The sequence below is a fragment of the Gobio gobio genome (assembly GCF_949357685.1).
Source record: "Gobio gobio genome assembly, chromosome: 2".
Lineage (NCBI taxonomy): Eukaryota > Metazoa > Chordata > Actinopteri > Cypriniformes > Gobionidae > Gobio > Gobio gobio.
This window is the reverse complement of record NC_137098.1, coordinates 66,960,344-66,978,401: the sequence shown is the minus strand read 5'-3', so window position 1 is coordinate 66,978,401 and position 18,058 is coordinate 66,960,344. Positions and strand designations below refer to the sequence as shown.

Here is an 18,058-nt window from a genome sequence, read left to right as displayed (position 1 = left end):
CGAGCACAAACACAAATCCTCACCAGTGACCCACAGTGGCTGTGTGCTGCTGTTGTGTGTGTGATAGGCTGGCCGTCCTCTCTCTGCTCTGCACGTATAAACTCCTGTGTGCTGTAGAGACGCAGGACTGAGAGTGTAAGATCCTCCAGCTCCTCTGCTGCTGTCTGACAGATGATCATGATCTCTGAACCAGCTGAACGTCCAGCCTTTAGAGGAGCCTGAAACCTCACAGATCAGAGTCCCTGATTCTCCTTCAGTCAGCCACGGCTCTGGAGACACTCGCACGACTGCCTGAGCTCCAGCTGAACAAAACATCATGAGTTACAGAGCCGTAGAGAAACCTGATGGAGAAGCTGATCACAACACACACACACTCACCTGATACAGTCAGTGTAACAGCATCACTGCGCTGAGAGCGTTGAGTCTCCATCTGTCCTGTACAGGTGTATTTACCGCTGTGAACGTCTCCAACAGTGCTGATGATCAACTCTTGTGTTGAGGTTTGGTTGACAGTGTTATTATACCAGCTGTTGGTTTCCTCTATTTCCCATCTGTATGTCCACTCAGTGTCTCCTCCCCACTTTATATCACATCTGAGAGTGACTGTTTCTCCTCTAAACACTCGTTCATCAGGTCGTACCGTCACCACAGCTTTAGGAAACTCTGTACAAACACAGATTATTGCATTTATAGTTTTAGACGTTGTGTAGATATTGTCTCTGGTCTGTATATGTTGCATCACACACTACATTCTCTCTCACCTGTAACATTTACCCACAGTGCATCACTGTATTGTGTGTAATAGACTGGTTTCCCTCTTCCAGCTCTACACCAGTACTGGCCTCCATCAGACACTGAATCAATCTTCAGGCTGTAGGGGTTTGTGTCTATCTTCTCTGTCTCAGGGTTCAGTGTGTGTTTGTTCCAGTAAAAGTCCCAGTGTCCAGTGGACGGACCCATGCAGGTCAAATTCACTGTGTTTCCTGTCAGTGCAGCTCCTGCAGGATCTGATGTGAGTTCAGGCTTCGGCTTTAAATCTGCAGGAGAACAAGAACAGATTCAGATCCTCAAGAGTCAGAGTTCAGCTGCGTTACACATGTAACCGAGTGGATAATTAGGATGGTATACGGGACGGGGCATATGGTTATTTTGCCATATAAATGGCGCAAAGGCCGGCAGGCGGCATAACTTCCTGACGTTTGATTTCTTTCCGTCTCCTTCCGGTGTTTTGACCCTGAAGTGCCATAGTGAGAGAGAACCCCTCCTGAAGCAAGACTGTGAGCGTGTGGGTGGTATACGATAGTATGCATGTTGGGGACGCCATGTTTGCCATGTTAGCAATGAGCTGTATCATGCAGTGGTTTTAGTCTACTCTATTGCGCCACATTTCTAGTCCACTCTTGGATTACAGCAGAGATCTTCCTTTGTGGAGTTTATGCATATGGACCGTTGATGTCTAGGCCCTGCTGTTTTGCTTATGATTTATTTATTTGTTTTTCATAAGTTTTAAGCTGATTGTTATAAATTGTTTGTTGTGAAATTATTTATTTTTGTTATTATTATTTGTTACTTAAGTCCTGTTTGTACCAACCGCTAAGGGTCTGTGCGTGTGCATCAAAGGGGAGTTTTTAACCCATATTTCTATCTTTTAGGAGCCAGTCTGTGTGGGAGTGCTTTCCTCTGGGCTCTTCTGGGTCTTTCCTCCACTGCATGTGGCGTGAGGTTTCCAGCACTGCATGGGTATTGAGAGTGTAAAGTTATTTGCAGTATTCACTACACCTTTTAAAATGTGTTGGTTTGTGTGCATCTGTGCACGTGTGGTGTGTGCTCTTGAGGCTGTGGGTCTTTGGCCTAGTGACTTCTTCTCTTTTCTTCCCGCAGGCTTGGTTGACCTTACATATAAGAATTGGGGGTTCTGATCTTAATATTTTACTTAAAGACTAGACATCTTAAAATTGTGATCCTCCTTTTTTTAGATGGTTATAAATGTGCTGCTTATTCAGAGATTTCAGTACTGATTGTTAATAAAAGTGTTGTATTTGAAGGTCACATCTCTGTTCTCTATTCATTAGTGATAGAACTTGTGCTGTTTAGTTATGTCCGTGAATATCAAAGCCCCGGTGGCGTAGTCGGACCAAGTGTGATTATTTATCGTTGCTCGGTTACATACACTGAGTATGTCTGCAGCATTTGATACAGAAGAGAATAAGTGATGAAATTTGGATTTTAGATTTAGATTACATCTGAACATAAACTACATAAAAACAAAAACATCCCACAAAGGTGGATTATTACATAATTTGACGTGTTTAAAATATTTTTGTTTCAGTATAAATTTTCTTTATTTCTTTTGAATATCTGGAGTTTATTTTCCTCTGTTATATTCAGTAAAATAATCCAGTATGTCTGCTGTGAAACAACTGGTCGGTCTGAACTTTCTGTGTTTGAGCTTTAATGTCTTTTTCTGGTGAGTTTTGACATCAACAGCCATATTGTTTTGGCAGGGGCGCGTCTCTGAGAATCGTTCTGTGTAATTATGTGTTTCCCCTTTTTTCATAACATCAGTACGGAGCCCCTAAAGGGACATGGAGGTGGAATATGGGATGGGAGGGACATTTTTTTTTCAAAGCTTTTGGGTTCCCCTGAGAAACTGTGTGTTCTCTCTCTCAAAACCTGTGGTGAATTGGGACAAACACTTCCTGTTTAATGTCCAGCTGGCAGTCTTTCACACAGATTCATATGTTAACAATAAAGTTTCATTTTGATCTTGGACTTAAGTATAAATAAATACAGTGCTTAACTCAAGGAGATCTGTAAAGTTGGCAATATATTCACAGATTCGAGCCTGCCGGAACTCGTGAGCTAAATGTTGGTAAAACACAAATGACACCTCATTCCAATCATATTAAAGGGTAACTAAACCCCTGCTCAGAGCTTAACTCCACCCACTGGCAAATTTTGAAAAATGCTGGAAAAGTGGGCAGAGCCCGGCGGACACAGAGGGGATGAACCGAGGGCGGGGCTGAGCGGAGGGTGTGCACCTGAGACCCGCAGTGACGGATTGATTGACAGCTGTCTGACTCGCGAGGCGCAGAGATGGAGAATGACTGGAGTGACGCCAGCTTTGCAACAGAGCGGTCATTTCTCCTACCTTCACCTGAAGTGGAGGAGGGTGAACTATCTGTAGACACAGGGTCAGAGCATTATCAATGCGAGCCGCTGCTCAAACTGCGTTAACTCCCGATGCCGACGATGCTAGTGAAGCAGCCGCGCAAGAGCACTGACCTAATCTATCTGCGTCCGCGGCAAACACTTGCGTGTCAGGGTTTGAAAGCGCGTCTCATGTATGAAAAGTATCTGTACACATGACGGGCGGCAATAATATCGCAAGAAAAGCCTGACGTGTACTGACAACTGCATTATTTAACCGTATATTCTTCAATACAATGTTAAAGCAAGTGTCAAGTGAGTTTCATTCATAATGTTTCTACTTCATGTAACATGACAGTTCATACTGGAGTGAAGCCGTTCTCATCATGTGATTGGGGGAAACATTTCTGAGGGCGTGGTGAGCTCGTGCTAGGGGCGCGGATAGTGAGCCGTTGGAGGTACCATCCTACGTCACGATGTACCACAACGTCCAATAGGAAAATTCAACTGCAGTAGCCACCGTTCAACCTTAAGAGGGCAGCACTTTGGCGGTTTTACACCATATTTTATAGAATTAAAACACTTTATACTCAAATGTCAAAACATTTACTCGAATCAATGAACAGCATTAATAAAGCCCCAGTATTACAGATCATTAACTAAAAAAAGTTGGTTTAGGGTTTAGTTACCCTTTAACGTAGACCAGTGGTCGCCAACCCGTCGCGATCGACTGGTCGATCTTTATCACTGTCCCGGTAGCTCCCGATAAATAACCGAAAAATAATTAACAACATGTAAAAAGTAGAATTAGGTACTGCTCCTTTAAGGCAGAACGCATGCACTCACTCACTCGCTGATGAGTGGGTAGTTCGTGGATGGAGCGCGAGCTGTGAGCATCGCATGTATGCGTGTATTTCTGTTGCTCTTTGCACTGTTTATTTTCTGTTCAGTAACGCTGTTGTTAGTGGAGTGTTTTGCAAACTGCCCCATGTGTGCGTGGGATCGATGACGCTGATAATAAACCCCTGTGAAATATCAGATACGTGAGTTTTGCTTACACTTGGCTACAACCATTCAGGCCAGCTATCCGGCCTCTCTGTGTACGAGCGTTACAAACACATTATCAAGGCACGAAATCGCTACATATGCTCCCAAAATGTATTCTCTGCAACCTCAAAATTCGCACCGCACAAATCGACCGATGTTATAGTTAGATCAGAGCCATAGAGAGAGAGAGTTGCGACAACGGAAGTTCAAAACGCTTGATAGTCACGTGATTCATGTAGACCTCGAATAGTTCCAGGAAGTGCTTTGACGGGCAATTCAAATTGATAGTCACAGTGACAGAACTGCGATTTTTGGTAATTAATAGTCAATAAATGCATTGATTTTCAATAATTTTATTACACATCGACATGTGTATGTAGCATGAGTATATAGTTACAGCGATGTTGTTTTTAAAATATAATTTTTTTTAGTGATGAATAATCTACACAAGCAGGCTTTAATGTACAAGTTATTTTGATTAAGATGTTTAATTTAAAATCTTACTGATTAAACGTCTTACCTTTTAAAAGTGCATCACAAACGGTCTGTTCTGCTGTAACTCTATGGCGCGGCTGCTACTTCCGGGAACTATTGAGAGTCTCCACGAGCCGCCATTGCTGTAAAAAAAACGTTCCATTGGAGTCTATGGAGTTGTCGCAACTCTCTCTCTCTATGGCTCTGAGTTAGATATGACAGCGCTACTGCAGCATCGCCGCAGACGATCAGCTGAATATCTCTTCAGCAAACTGACGCAAATTAAAGTAAAAGTTGCAGACGCTCAATACACAATCATCATCATCATTAAAGGTAAAGAAACTAACTGATCAGTTCTTATGCCACTCTCTCTCTCATTCCGCGGTCCTTGAATTAACTGTTGATCAATAAAATGGTGGTGATGTGAACTCTTATACATGATGATGTGAACAGGCATATAGCGTGGGAATTGAAGATTGGATTTATATCCGTTTTGTGGAGACACATTTATGTGGCCAAGTGTAAATGGAATGGTTCTGATAAATCAGATAAATATCTGATCTGTAAAAACACATGAAGTGGACCAGCCTAATAGGCCCAGCAAGATCACTCTTTGGGAAGCTTGAAATATAGGAAGAAAAATATAGACATTGAATTGGGGAGAGGGGGGGGTTACATGAATGTATCCCTGAACAAAACTGACTGTCTTCAGAATAGTTTCTATGGCATTTTACAGCGGTACCCAAATAAATGCTTGTTTTCCATAAGCACCTCCTACTGTCAGAGAGTGAATTAGCATTTTTATTCAGTCCATCTGTTTTTGTTTTGTGCAGGTGTGTCTTATGTTACAATTTCACAAAGCTAAAGTCAGAGCATTCTGTATTTACTCTAAGTCTTGAAATTATGCAATCATTTAAATAAAAAACAACTGCTCATGCTACATATGTGTATCTTTGTTTGGATCGTAATTAAAATGCAGTGGTTGCCTCACATTTCAAATGGCAATTTTTTTAAGGTCAGTTTGGCCTGTTATAGAGCAAATAAACAACAAATAAATTTGCTTAAAAAACGACAGATGGTCTCGGAAATAAAAAAAACCTCTGAATCGGCCATGAAAAATCTATAGGTAGATCTTGCCTTTCATCAAGGCTGAGGTCAGGGATCTTTGGCTTGAAAATGTTGGTGACCACTGACGTAGACAATGAGCTACAACATGATTTTCCTCAAAACAAGCCTGATAATATAAATTGATGTCTACGAGCAGGCAGCTGAGAGTCCGAAGGGGCCGTCTACAAAGTGCAAAACCTGAAAAGTGATACTAGAAAAATAGTCATCAACCTCAATGTTTATTGATCCGAGAAGTTTGAATCTGTGAATATATTGCCACATTTACTGAAGTCCTTGAGTTAAGCACTGACCGTATTTCTAAGTCTAAGTTCAAAATAAAACTCTGTAACTCTCTAAAGCTGTATTTGTATATTACATACAGATAGTGTTAATTTCGTCAGACGAGACGAGACTAAATATGTTCGTTAACGACCTTTTTTTCCATGACGAAGACGAGACGATGACGAGACTGCACCAATGTCCAAAAACACTGACTAAGACTAAATTAACATGCATTATTGTTGACGAAAAAGGACGAGACGAAAATGTTTTGCATGAAATAAAAACTAAGATAAAATCTCTCTTCATTTTCGTCTACAATTGTCTCTACTTTTTCATCATGAGATGAATATTCAGCTGTTCAAAATATTCCGAAAGAGTTCCCGCTGTTGCTCGAGTATGTTACAGGTCTCTCTCAGACTCCTCCTGTCATCTCGCGGCGGCGCGCGTGGTCACGTGGTTCCCAGAGCACTCAACACTTCTAGCGCTGTGTCAGTGTATGTGAATGGCTTAAGCCGCGCAAGTTACACAACAGCTTCACTATACAGGTGTTTGCAGCAATTTTTGGTAAACAGTACAGCATAGTGTGCGTCAGCCACATTTACAGTATCATTTTATTAGGGAGAGTGGTAGAGATGCAACATTGTTAACATTAATATTAATGTTTTTCTTGTATTTAACCCTCAGGTATTCCTTACTAATTAAGTCACACTTATACTCATTGGTGGTCAAATGTGACCATACACCTTAACTATTTTAAAAATAAATAGCCTATATTTTAATTCAATAATATTTATTGAATATTTTGAGGAGATCTTTTGGTACTAAATACTATTTGTGCAATACTTATGGTCCATTAATGACCACTTAAAATATTTTTCTTCTAATATTTTTACTATTTATATTACAATTAGTGTGTTAATTAAGGTTAAAATAGAGAATTCCACTGCAAAGAGGCAAATTAGAGCCATTTTGTGGCTGGAAAAATAAAAAAATTCACTTGTAATGCCATTACCCACTGGGTGCCTGTATGGCTCTTTAATAATACACATGTAGTCTAGTTGCTCAAAAAAGTATTGCAGATCATAACTGCTTACTTATTTGTGAAATTTTGAAATGTTAATAATAGTGAATAGTAAAGAATGCAAGCAAATATAATATAACCCCAAAAAAGTGTAAAAAACGTATTGTTCCTTATATGTACAGTAGGCTATATACATATGAATTCATACTGAATCAAGATCGAAATCAATATTTGTGCCCATCGTCTCATGAGCTAATGCTGATTTTAGGCATTTATGCTGTAAATCAACCAGTTAGCTATGGTGTTGTTGCACATTATGCAGGTTATATATATTTTATGTAACTTATTTTGCCACAAAATATATTGAGTTTTCCTTTGACTAAAGCTAGACTAAAATGACTAGACTTTTGGTCGACTAAAACTTGACTAAGATACCTTGAGTTGTCTTTTGACTAAAACTAGACTAAAATGACAAGACTTTTAGTCGACTAAAACTTGACTAACAAAAAAAGATATGTGAATGACTAAATATGACTAAAACTAACAAGGACATTTGGCACAAGACTAAGACTAAGACTAAATTAAAAATAGGTGACAAAATTAACACTACATACAGACAGATGTGTAATGTTATTGAAGTGATGGATTTGAAGTGTTATTCTCATCCATTCACACAGAACTGTCTTTTTCTTTTCTTTGCTCAGGTCTGTGTTCACATGTGTCAGACAGACGTCTTCAGCTGTTGTGTCATGTCTCTGTTTTATCAGCACTTCATGAGTGTTGTGTTTTTAAGATCACACTTAACGTTAAAATACTTCAGCTTAAAGGCCTGTTCACACCGGGACGATTTTCGTGCGCGTTTATCGCCGTAAAAGCGTAAAAGCGTCCTTTTTAAAAAACGCCTCGGATTCGTTTTTTTATTTTGACGCGGCGCGTTAAAAACTGGCTGACCAATGAGATCAGTGCTTTTGTTCATTTGGCTGGAGCTGCTGAAGTGACAGTAAAACACGACTTGGTGGCGCTCAAGCACAAAACGCTCTTGCCGAGCACACGTTGATACGACGAAGAAGTAGTAAGTAGACAAAGAAGAAGATGTGCAGCAATTGGGTTGTTTTAAGCAAACATTTAACCCAACCGCTGGGTTAAAACAACCCATTCACTGGGTTAAAACAACCCAATTGCTGGGTTTGTCCATTTTCAACCCAACTTGGGTTGTTTTTAACCCAGCATTTTTTAGAGTGTAGAAAAGTTTGTTTCTGTCACTGTCAAAGATTTTTTAATTTTTTTAATTTTTAAATTAAGTGTTATTGTATGTGTTTTGGGGCAAAACGAGAAAAGGGGGAGACTTTATATTGTTTAATAGTGTTTAATGTTTAATTATGTTGGAATTATTAGAATACATTACACTGAGTTACCATAGTGGAGAAGAGCGGAGCGATTGCAGGCTGTGGACTGATACAGCTCATGTCATCTAAGAGCATTTCATACTTAGCACTTGACATATTTGTTATGTGCTATTGCTAATAGAATGAAAGCTTAGTACAGTCTCATAAGTCAGATGACAACAAAAATATACAAAATTAAAATAAACTTGTGTTTTGTGTTTTGATTAAAGAGGCAGGGTCTCAAACCCCCTGTTGTTAGGAAGCCATATTCAAATCATTGTGAGACTACTCAATTCGGTTACTTAAAAAATACTTATTACTATTCTGTGATTTTGAAATTATGTGAACAAATTACGTTTGTTTAACTTGATTAAATCATGTAAATCCAACACACCTTTTTTTTCAGTGCAGCGCATTTACATTAAATGTGATTAATAGTGGATAATTTCACATGCTTCCATGTTGAAGAATCTGTTATCAGATCTGTTGAAGATGTGGTTTCTGTTCATGTGTGCCAAAACATTTTAGAAATCCAGACCGGACAATGTTTTACTGCCATGCAGAGCCGGCCCATATGGAGGACGAGAAATGACTTAAGTATAAATAAATGAATAAATACGTAAATGCAGAATTAAATAAATAAATAAATGTAGAAATACATAAATAAATTAATGAATAAATAAATATATGAATAAATAAATACAGAAATACATAAATGAATTAATAAATAAATTAATAAATAAATAAATGCTGAAATAAATAAATAGTTAAATAAATAAATAGTTAAATGCTGAAATAAATAAATAAATGTATAAATAAATAAATAAATGTATAAATTAATTAATTAATTAATTAATTAATTAATTAATACATTAATTAATAAATAAATTAAATGCTGAAATAAATAAATAAATATATGAAGAAATAAATATAGAAATACATAAATAAATGAAGAAATAATTAAATGCTCAAATAAATAAATAAATACATGCAGAAATAAATTATTGAATAAAAGAAAATTGTCAAAAGTATCATTTTGAATAGTTCTATTTTTGTTTCATTTATAATTTTTCTACATTTATTTATGTAAATCTACATTTATCTATTTTTACGTTTATTTATTTATTTATTTATTTATTTATTTATTTATTTATTTATTTATTTATTTATTTATTTATGCGTATGTTAATACGGCAGGCGGTGCTAAACTCTCTCAATGCAGGATTGGTTAAACAGGATCGTCCTGTCGGCTACGGCTGTACTGGATACTAGTTTTGTTAAAGGACAACTCCGGTGAAAAATGAGCCTTGGGGTAATTAACACATGGTTCTCTGGGATGCGTTTTCATGAAGATCGAATGTAAAGAGTTTTATCTCTAAAAACAGAGTAGCTTATAATGCTAGTCTATGGGGCATAGAGTAAGTCAAATTAAATCGCTAGTTAATACCACTAACAAGGCTCAAAATAGCCTCACACTAACACGGTAGCATAATGAGGATCCCTACATACAAACCGAAGCATTGAGAACTTTGTAAGTGTACAAACAGTTTCATAAGAAGATACTTTATAAAGACAGAACATTACGCTATACAGACAGGAGCCATCTTGGAAAACAGTCTCGAGAAGTCGAGCCACGGTTGAATAATCCGCCGTCTCTTTAGTGTGTGTCCTTTGGAAGCACTAGTCTCTGTTGCGTTCAGTTTTTTTATTTTATTATTTTTATTTATTTATTTTCTCTGTTGCATTCAGTGCTTTCTTCCGGAAACAACGGACCATATGAGATTCCAAATCACAGTTCATCACTTAGCACAGCGTTCGTGGCTTGTCTATCTGGCTCTCTCGTCTTCATCCCTAAGAAACGGTTCTGACTGGTTTTGCCTAATTGACCAATCCTGCATTGAGAGAGGTTAGGACCGCCTACCTTATTAACATACCTACACATAAATAAATAAATGTAGAAATGTATAAATAAATGTAAAAATAAATAAATTTAGAAATAAATAAATAAATGTAGAAATACATAAATAAATATAAAAATGCATAAATAAATGTAAAAATAAATAAATGTAGAAAGACACATAAATAAATGTAGAAAAATTATAGTATAGTATAACAAAAATAGCACAATTTAAAATGATACTTTTGACAAAATTATTTATTTATTTATTTATTTATTCATTCATTTCTGCATTTATTTATTTATTTGAGCATTTAGTAATTTATTCATTTATTTATGTATTTATTTCTATATGTATTTATTTATTTATACATTTATTTATTTCAGCATTTAATTAATTAATTATTTATTTATTCATTCATTTATGTATTTCTATATTTATTTATTCATATATTTATTTATTAATTCATTTATTTATGTATTTCTACATTTATTTAATTATTTGATTCTGCATTTACGTATTTATTCATTTATGTATTTATTTATACTTAAGTCATTTCTCGTCCTTCATATTGGAGTACAGCAGCACATCTTCCAGTTTCTCAGTAAATGTTTTTCTGCAAGTGCTATATCGTCCACTTGGAATTATAAGTTGTGTAGCCTACATTTTGGAAGTTTTTATTTAGAAAATTAAAAGGTTTTTATACACAGTCGAACGGAATGCAAAAAATAAAATTATTTTCGCCAAAATAAAAGCTCTGTTGTTTGAAAGAAATCAACATTTCTTGTTGTTGACTTTTCAAAGGCTTCGTTTGGTTTGGTCACAGCACAAAGTGTCACTGCGACCTCAAAGCTTCAGCTCTGCCCGTTTGAGCTGAAACACGCCCCCTCATTAGCATACGGACAAATAAATGTGGAAATAAATGACTGTATAAATAAATAAATGTGGAGCAATTAGAATTATACATAAATATGGAAATAAAAGTAAAATATTTGTATATTTATTTATTTATTTATTATTATGTCAGCTTTGGATTTCTATAGATGTGAGTCAGTGATGATCACTCACCGGATACAGTCAGAGTCACTTCATCACTCCAGTCAGAGCAGAATAATCCTGATCCTGATCCTGATCCTCTACAGCCGTTACACCAGCACATCTGTGTGTGATCTGCAGTGATCTTGAACTCTTTCTCTTTAGAGTCGTAATCTCTACCACCACACTGCCATCTGTATGTCCATCCTTCCCCCTGTACGGCACATGTGAGAGTGACAGTCTCTCCTCTGAATATCTGTGATGGTTTAGGCTTTACACTCAGAACAGGTTTAGGTTTCTCTGTAAGAAGTGCACAAACAGAAGTTATGGTTAAACATCTCACAAAATCAAATGAAGCGACTCAGCCTGTCCAAAACTCTGCATAAATGTCACTGCACAACAGAAGATATTTTGAAGAGCAGATTCTAGAGAGCGTTTGATTGGACAGAAGATCTGATGAGAAGCTGAAGTGCAGAGTGATGTCATCAACATCACTGATCCTCATTGGCTGAAGTGAGAGACTGTAAGTTTTGATCACTTATATCTTCTACATGTGAATTGTGTCATTGTTGTGGAGCAACACTAGCGTATAGATAACACTGAGACTCACATATTCATACTAGAAGACCAACAACTGCCATTCTGATTTCATGTGGACATTAAACTCAGTTTATTAACGCTTAAAATAGCACAATAATGAAAATACATACTTTTTTAAAAATATGGAAGAAAAATATAATACATTCATTTAATTAAAAACCATTCCGCTCTGCATTGTGTCTATCAGCTGTTATAGCTCTTTAGCTGTTATAATTCACTGTAAACCACGGCTTACTGCTTTAGTATAGATCAACATTTATATTGTGCAGTTGCTGAAGAATGGATGAAATGTGTTTGCGAATGAAATGTGAAAGGAGTTTCTGATTCTACAGATGTGCTTTATTTGTGTGTGCCAGAGGAAAGGATGTTGCTCCAGGATCTTCTGTGGTTGTAGTTTGGGTGCCAGTAAGATTGCAGGGGCGATTCACATTTATGCCCCATCACTGATATGATTTCCCTCGCCTCTAGGCCGGCATCAGAGAGTTTTTGTACAGTCGCTTCACAAGCAGTGGTTGGTGTAGATCGTCTCAGTGCAGCCGCTTTACAAATCCAACATAGAACCAAGAAAATCATATATTGCTCATATAAACATATATTGCTTGCAACTGTTGACAGAAATTTTTTTAAAAGATGTATATCTAAAGTTAAATTAAGTCACCATTCATCTTTGTGTAGTTGATCTGCTTTATATGGAGATAAAAGGCCGGTGGATGACAGGGATTTCTCCAGTGAAGCGACAGGACTCAGTGGATTCTCAGATTCTCCGGCTGAGCAAACATTAATCCCCGTAGACTTTCTTTGTTTCTTTCACCGGCATCTTTGTGAGGTTTTGTGAATTCGTTGAAAGACAGTGTCCCATTCTTCTGGCCGTTCTCGTCCCGGCGGATGATAAATGATTCAGACTTCAGTTGGCGGTTACTCTCTTCAGCTCAGCGTCTCATATGCAGATGCACATCAAACCAGACTTCACTGAAGAGACCCTCAGGTGTGTTTGGGTTTAGAGCTGAGAGAGCTTGATCTTCTGAAAGTCTGACTCTGTTCACGCAGGATGGTGGGATGTTTTGTCACATCCGTCTCTGCAAAGATATCTGTAGCGTGATCTGGGGGTCTCGCTCAGGGTGTAATTCAATGTAGAAGCGCCACTGGTACTCGCACGCGACGTCACAGTTCCCATAATATCAAAACAAGCCGTTTTTGAGCTTGATTAAAGAAATGTTTGTTTATAATGAGGACAGTTTTTAGCTATGAAACTTTTTTGGATATTTTAATGGTAAAAAAGATCTCTTACATGACAAAACATCAAGGCAAATTAAATTTCTCATGTCATTACCCCTTCATAACAAGAATCAAAATAGATGATAACTGCACAGAATCTGTGATATAAAATGCTTTTTATGCAGTTTTACATTTGAAAGAATAATGACTAAAAGTGAATTGCTTCAGTCCTCTTATTAGAACAGATGCTGAAGAGCAGAAGAGAAGATATTGATTTAAATGATCATTAGACAGATGAATATGAAGACTCACCTGATACAGTCAGTGTAACAGCATCACTGCGCTGAGAGAGTTGAGTCTTCATCTGTCCTGTACAGGTGTATTTACCGCTGTGAACGTCTCCAACACTGCTGATGATCAACTCTTGTGTTGAGGTTTGGCTGACAGTGTTTTTATCCCGGCTGTTGGTTTCCCATCTGTATGTCCACTGAGTGTTTCCTCCTCCCTGTATGTCACATGTGAGAGTGACTCTCTCTCCACTGAACACACTCTGATCCGGCTTCACCTTCACTACAGGTTTTGGTCTCTCTGTATTAATACACATAAATATTGATTAAGACAGCATCACAGTCTCATGATCACTGTTATCAACTCAGAAATGAGAAAAACACCATTAAAGATCTAGTTTGCCTCTAGTTTATGTGAATTAATAAATAAAGTTGAATTAATGGTGAAATAAAGTAAAACACAAATGTTTTTATCCAGTCTAGATGTTTGTTTGTTTGTATTTACTTCATTCAGTTTCATCTTATACAACATTTAGAATAGTTACATAATTTAAGAGTGTAATAAACTTTTATTATGATGGTAAAACAGTGGCACTTTCAAGCTCAAACCGGTGTGCAACATTTTTCTACAGTTTCCATGTTGAACGACATGTTTCCTGGGGCCTATACCATGAAGCCGGTTTAGCTGGTTAGCCAGATATGTTTAAGCTTAGTTTGTGCCAATCCTGGGTTTTAGGTACCATTAAAGTGGTTTGACTTTCAGCAGTGTTCATCTCCACAGTAACTTACACTCCATGGCTGACCTTCTCCAGGGCAGGTTATGTTCTGGATAAGAGATCTCAAACTGAAATTGGACCAATCAGCTGTGAGCAAAGTGACACACATCTGATGCAATAAAGTCTAACCCTAACCCTGTTTCTACTCCACATTAAAGGTCACTACAGACAGAGCAAATCGTTTTTAAAGACTAAAGCGTCTGACTTTTAAAGGGGTGGTAAACCACGATTTCACTATTCTAACTTTAGCTAAAGTGTAATGTTGCTGCTTGAGTATAAACAACATCTGCAAAGTTACAACGTTCAAAGTTTAAAGCAAAGGGAGATATTTGCTTTTAAAGAAATCAGTTTCTAAGAACTACAGCAAACGGTCAGTAGGCGACTACACACATTCCTCCAGGGTTGGTGACATCAACAGGCTCAATATTTACATAAACCCCTCCTCCGAGAATATTAAATAAGGGGGGGTGAGGCCATTTTGTATCGCGGCGCTGTTGTGGTATAGTTAGGCTGGAGTGTTGTTGCCGCGATGCCGAGGAAACGCTGTTATTTTCATCCGGATTGCAGGTCTGGGGTCCTTGCTTTGTTCAGCCTTCATAGGGACAGGGGTGCGTTGCAGAGCGTTTAACATACAGCATGTTATATGCAAGTGTGTTTGAGACGGAGGGGAACAGGTGCGCGCGGGGCTCCAGCAGCACATCTAACAGAGGAAACATCCACAATGTTCGCGAGTTCAATGCCAGATTTGCACAACGTCAGCTGCGTGAGACAAACGCGGCCAGTGTGTGAATGCACGACGCGCGCGGGGCTCCCTCCCGCAGCACATTTCACGGAGAACAACTTTCACAATGTTCGCGAGTTCAATGCAGGAATCACACAACGGCTTGTCCTGAAAGCTGGATTTACAAACAGAAGCTGTTTACGGGCCACAACCTGTAAGTCTGATTTATTTTTCGTCGATGGGTTTTCCTGTAATACATTAATTGTACGTTGTAGCAAGGAAGTAAACAGATGACAGCGCTGTTCTGCAAACCAGTCTGTTAAATGCTCATTCATACTTAACGTTATCCGACGAACACCTAACATTACAAACACTAACGTTAAAATCTCAACAGCGAACTTGGCATTAGTGTAAATGATTCTTTGATTAGAGCTTTTATGTATTGTTTATCTACAGGCTTGCTAAACATGGTTCTGTGTGTGATTTGGCTAACTTACTAGTAGAGCCAGTGCTTAGAGTTCGTTTTGGGTTAATAGTTCTTGCGACAGATATTTGGCTATAATCGTTCTAAAAATACAAAAGTAACAGTGCCATTCAGTAGCGATCACTATAGATCCGCAGTCTTTACTCTTGAGGACTGAACAGGTTCTGCTCGATCATCTTCACTAAAATGTTCTGGGTCTGATTCGGGCTCAGATTGGTATGTTTTTATTGACGCAATGGTTTAATACTGGCTAATACTGACCAAAGCACAGTCTACCGGTAAAGGGCGTGGCGTTTCCGACAAACATGCACTGCGGTTAGCGAATCAGAACAAACTAGGCCAGCTAACCAATCAGAGCCCACTGCGTATTTTTGAGGGACTGGCTTCATACAACCCGGAAAGCATCAGACCGTTTTACAAGGAGGGACAGAGCAGTGTAGAATAAAGGTCAAATATATGAAAAATAATGCAATTTTTTTTTAAACGAAGCATGAACACATGTTACAGTGCACCCCACAAACACAGTCAAGCCTTCAAAAGAATGTGTTTTACCACCCCTTTAACAATGCTTATTTATAATAATAATACTTTTGAATGATTTAGATATCATTTATGTTATTATTATACCCGTAATCAATTACACATGTATCATTTTAGTTAATCAATCATTAATAGGTACTTAGTTAAATAAGCTCATACAAATAAGCTGTAAAATCAATAAATAAAGCTATAAAAATGACTACATGTGAGCTTTAATGGGGCGGCAGTGACTCAGTGGTTCATGTAGGTTGTCTACTAACCCAAAAATGTCAGCCCAATCAGCAGCAACATGTATATAAACCGTGCGGTATTAAAGAGATGGTTCACACAATGGGCCCTATCTTGCACCCAGCGCAATTGACTTTGTACACCGACGCATGTGTCATTCCTATTTTGCACCCGCGCAAAGCGCGCTTTTCCCTCCACAGAAGCACGTCGCTAAACTAGTGAATGAACTTGCGCTACCTGGGCGGTTCAGCGCAAAAAAGGAGGCGTGTTCCGGCGCAAACAATCCCTGGTGCTATTTTGCTGTTCCATTAAACAATTGCGCCACTGACCAGAAAAAACCTAGTCTAAAGTCAGTGGCGCGTTGCGCGTTGTTCATTATGCTATTTTAAGGGCGCATGCATGACCATAATGTATAGCGTGCACAACGCGCATACACTTTGCTCATGTAATCTACACAGATGCAACAGTTATTTTTGCAAATCATAAATTGTTACACAAAAAAATATTAACACATGAGATGACGGAAATCATTGTGGTGTGCCACGAAGATGTGAAAAAATAGGCATAAATCTAGCTTACAAATGATTCAGGCTAATTGTAATAATTAAGGATAAGACCTGTTTGCCCAATAGTGGCAAGACATATATGTATATAAGGACATCTGACAAATTGGTTTGTCTGTCAAGAACCAGGAAAAAAAATCGACTGAAAAACTGAAAAAACTGAAAGACTGAAAAAAAAAAGACTGTGAAATCACCTTTACCATAATGTACAACATTACAACTTCACTTCTCTGTCTTTCACTGCTCTTACAAGCATATCAGTCTCCTCGGCTGTGAACCGCTCCTGGCGTGCGCCTGGTAAATACGCCATAATAATAGCAATCCATAATGGAACTTGCGCACCTGCTTTTAAAGGGAATGTTGGATGACGCTCGGATTGGTTTATTCACGTTACGCCCAAACCACACCTATGAATAATGAAGCTACTTCAGACCAACCCATTTTAGATTTGCGCCGGGCGCAAGAGCCATTTATCCCGCCGGGAAAATAGCAACAGCGCCGAGACCTGCCCACAAAGTTACTTGCGCTTCGCGCTTTGACAGTTGCGTTTCAGATCGTTAAAATAGGGCCCAATGGGTCCAAGTAAAGTCATTTACAAATGTGTCCGCTGCAGCTCAGTATACGCAACAATTGAAGATATTAGAAGACGTGATTGTCGTAAACTATAAAGTTTTATGGTAAAAAATATAGCATATCAACATGATGATGTAGTTGTTTATATGTAAACTTCATTGCAAGTCAAGTTTATTTATATGTGGTGAAATGCAGATTATTGCTGTGGTCGTCTTTGACCACGCCCCCTAGGTAACATTTGTGATGGAGTGTACGGTATATAAGGCGTGAGGTACGGTAAACGGGTGTTGCGTCATACTCAGCTGATCGCTTTTAAATGTTTGTTGTCTGCTAATAGTAATTTTGGTTGGGCTGGCGTTGGGTTGAGTGCTTGTTGCACCCACGGATGGACAACAACCGTTGCTTTGCGGTTGCGCTCCGCTGTACCGGCGAACTGCATGTGATGCCTGTGTGTGTGATTTCTGCCGTCCGCATGTGATCGAAAAAGTGGTGGCTGCCGGATAGATGATGTGTTTTTTACGATTCAATACGTACAACCCACTAGTACCACCCTTTGGCTCTCATAAAGGTAACTTGGTTATAATTATTGTGTGTGTTTTAGTTGTTTAAACCATCCTGTGAGCCTGTTTTGCTTCCAGTTTGCATCTTGCAACATCTTGACTTCAGCATGGC

General features: G+C 38.3%; 1 protein-coding gene across 2 annotated transcripts in view; it reads right to left on the bottom strand.

Annotated features, from left to right (window-relative positions):
* Positions 1–18,058, bottom strand: part of LOC307120101 (Fc receptor-like protein 5) — a 103,951-nt gene that overhangs the window by 10,006 nt on the left and 75,887 nt on the right. For both annotated transcript variants that reach the window (XR_013815750.1, XM_079806967.1), the window contains exons 9-13: positions 13,527–13,802; positions 11,433–11,699; positions 762–1,037; positions 379–663; positions 24–302 (exon numbers count right to left, since the gene is read on the bottom strand). Coding sequence is in view for 1 of the 2 variants with exons in the window: in XM_079806967.1 (XP_079663093.1) it covers positions 24–302; positions 379–663; positions 762–1,037; positions 11,433–11,699; positions 13,527–13,802 (1,383 nt within the window). In the remaining variant the exon portion in view is untranslated. The remainder of the gene's footprint in view (positions 1–23; positions 303–378; positions 664–761; positions 1,038–11,432; positions 11,700–13,526; positions 13,803–18,058) is intronic.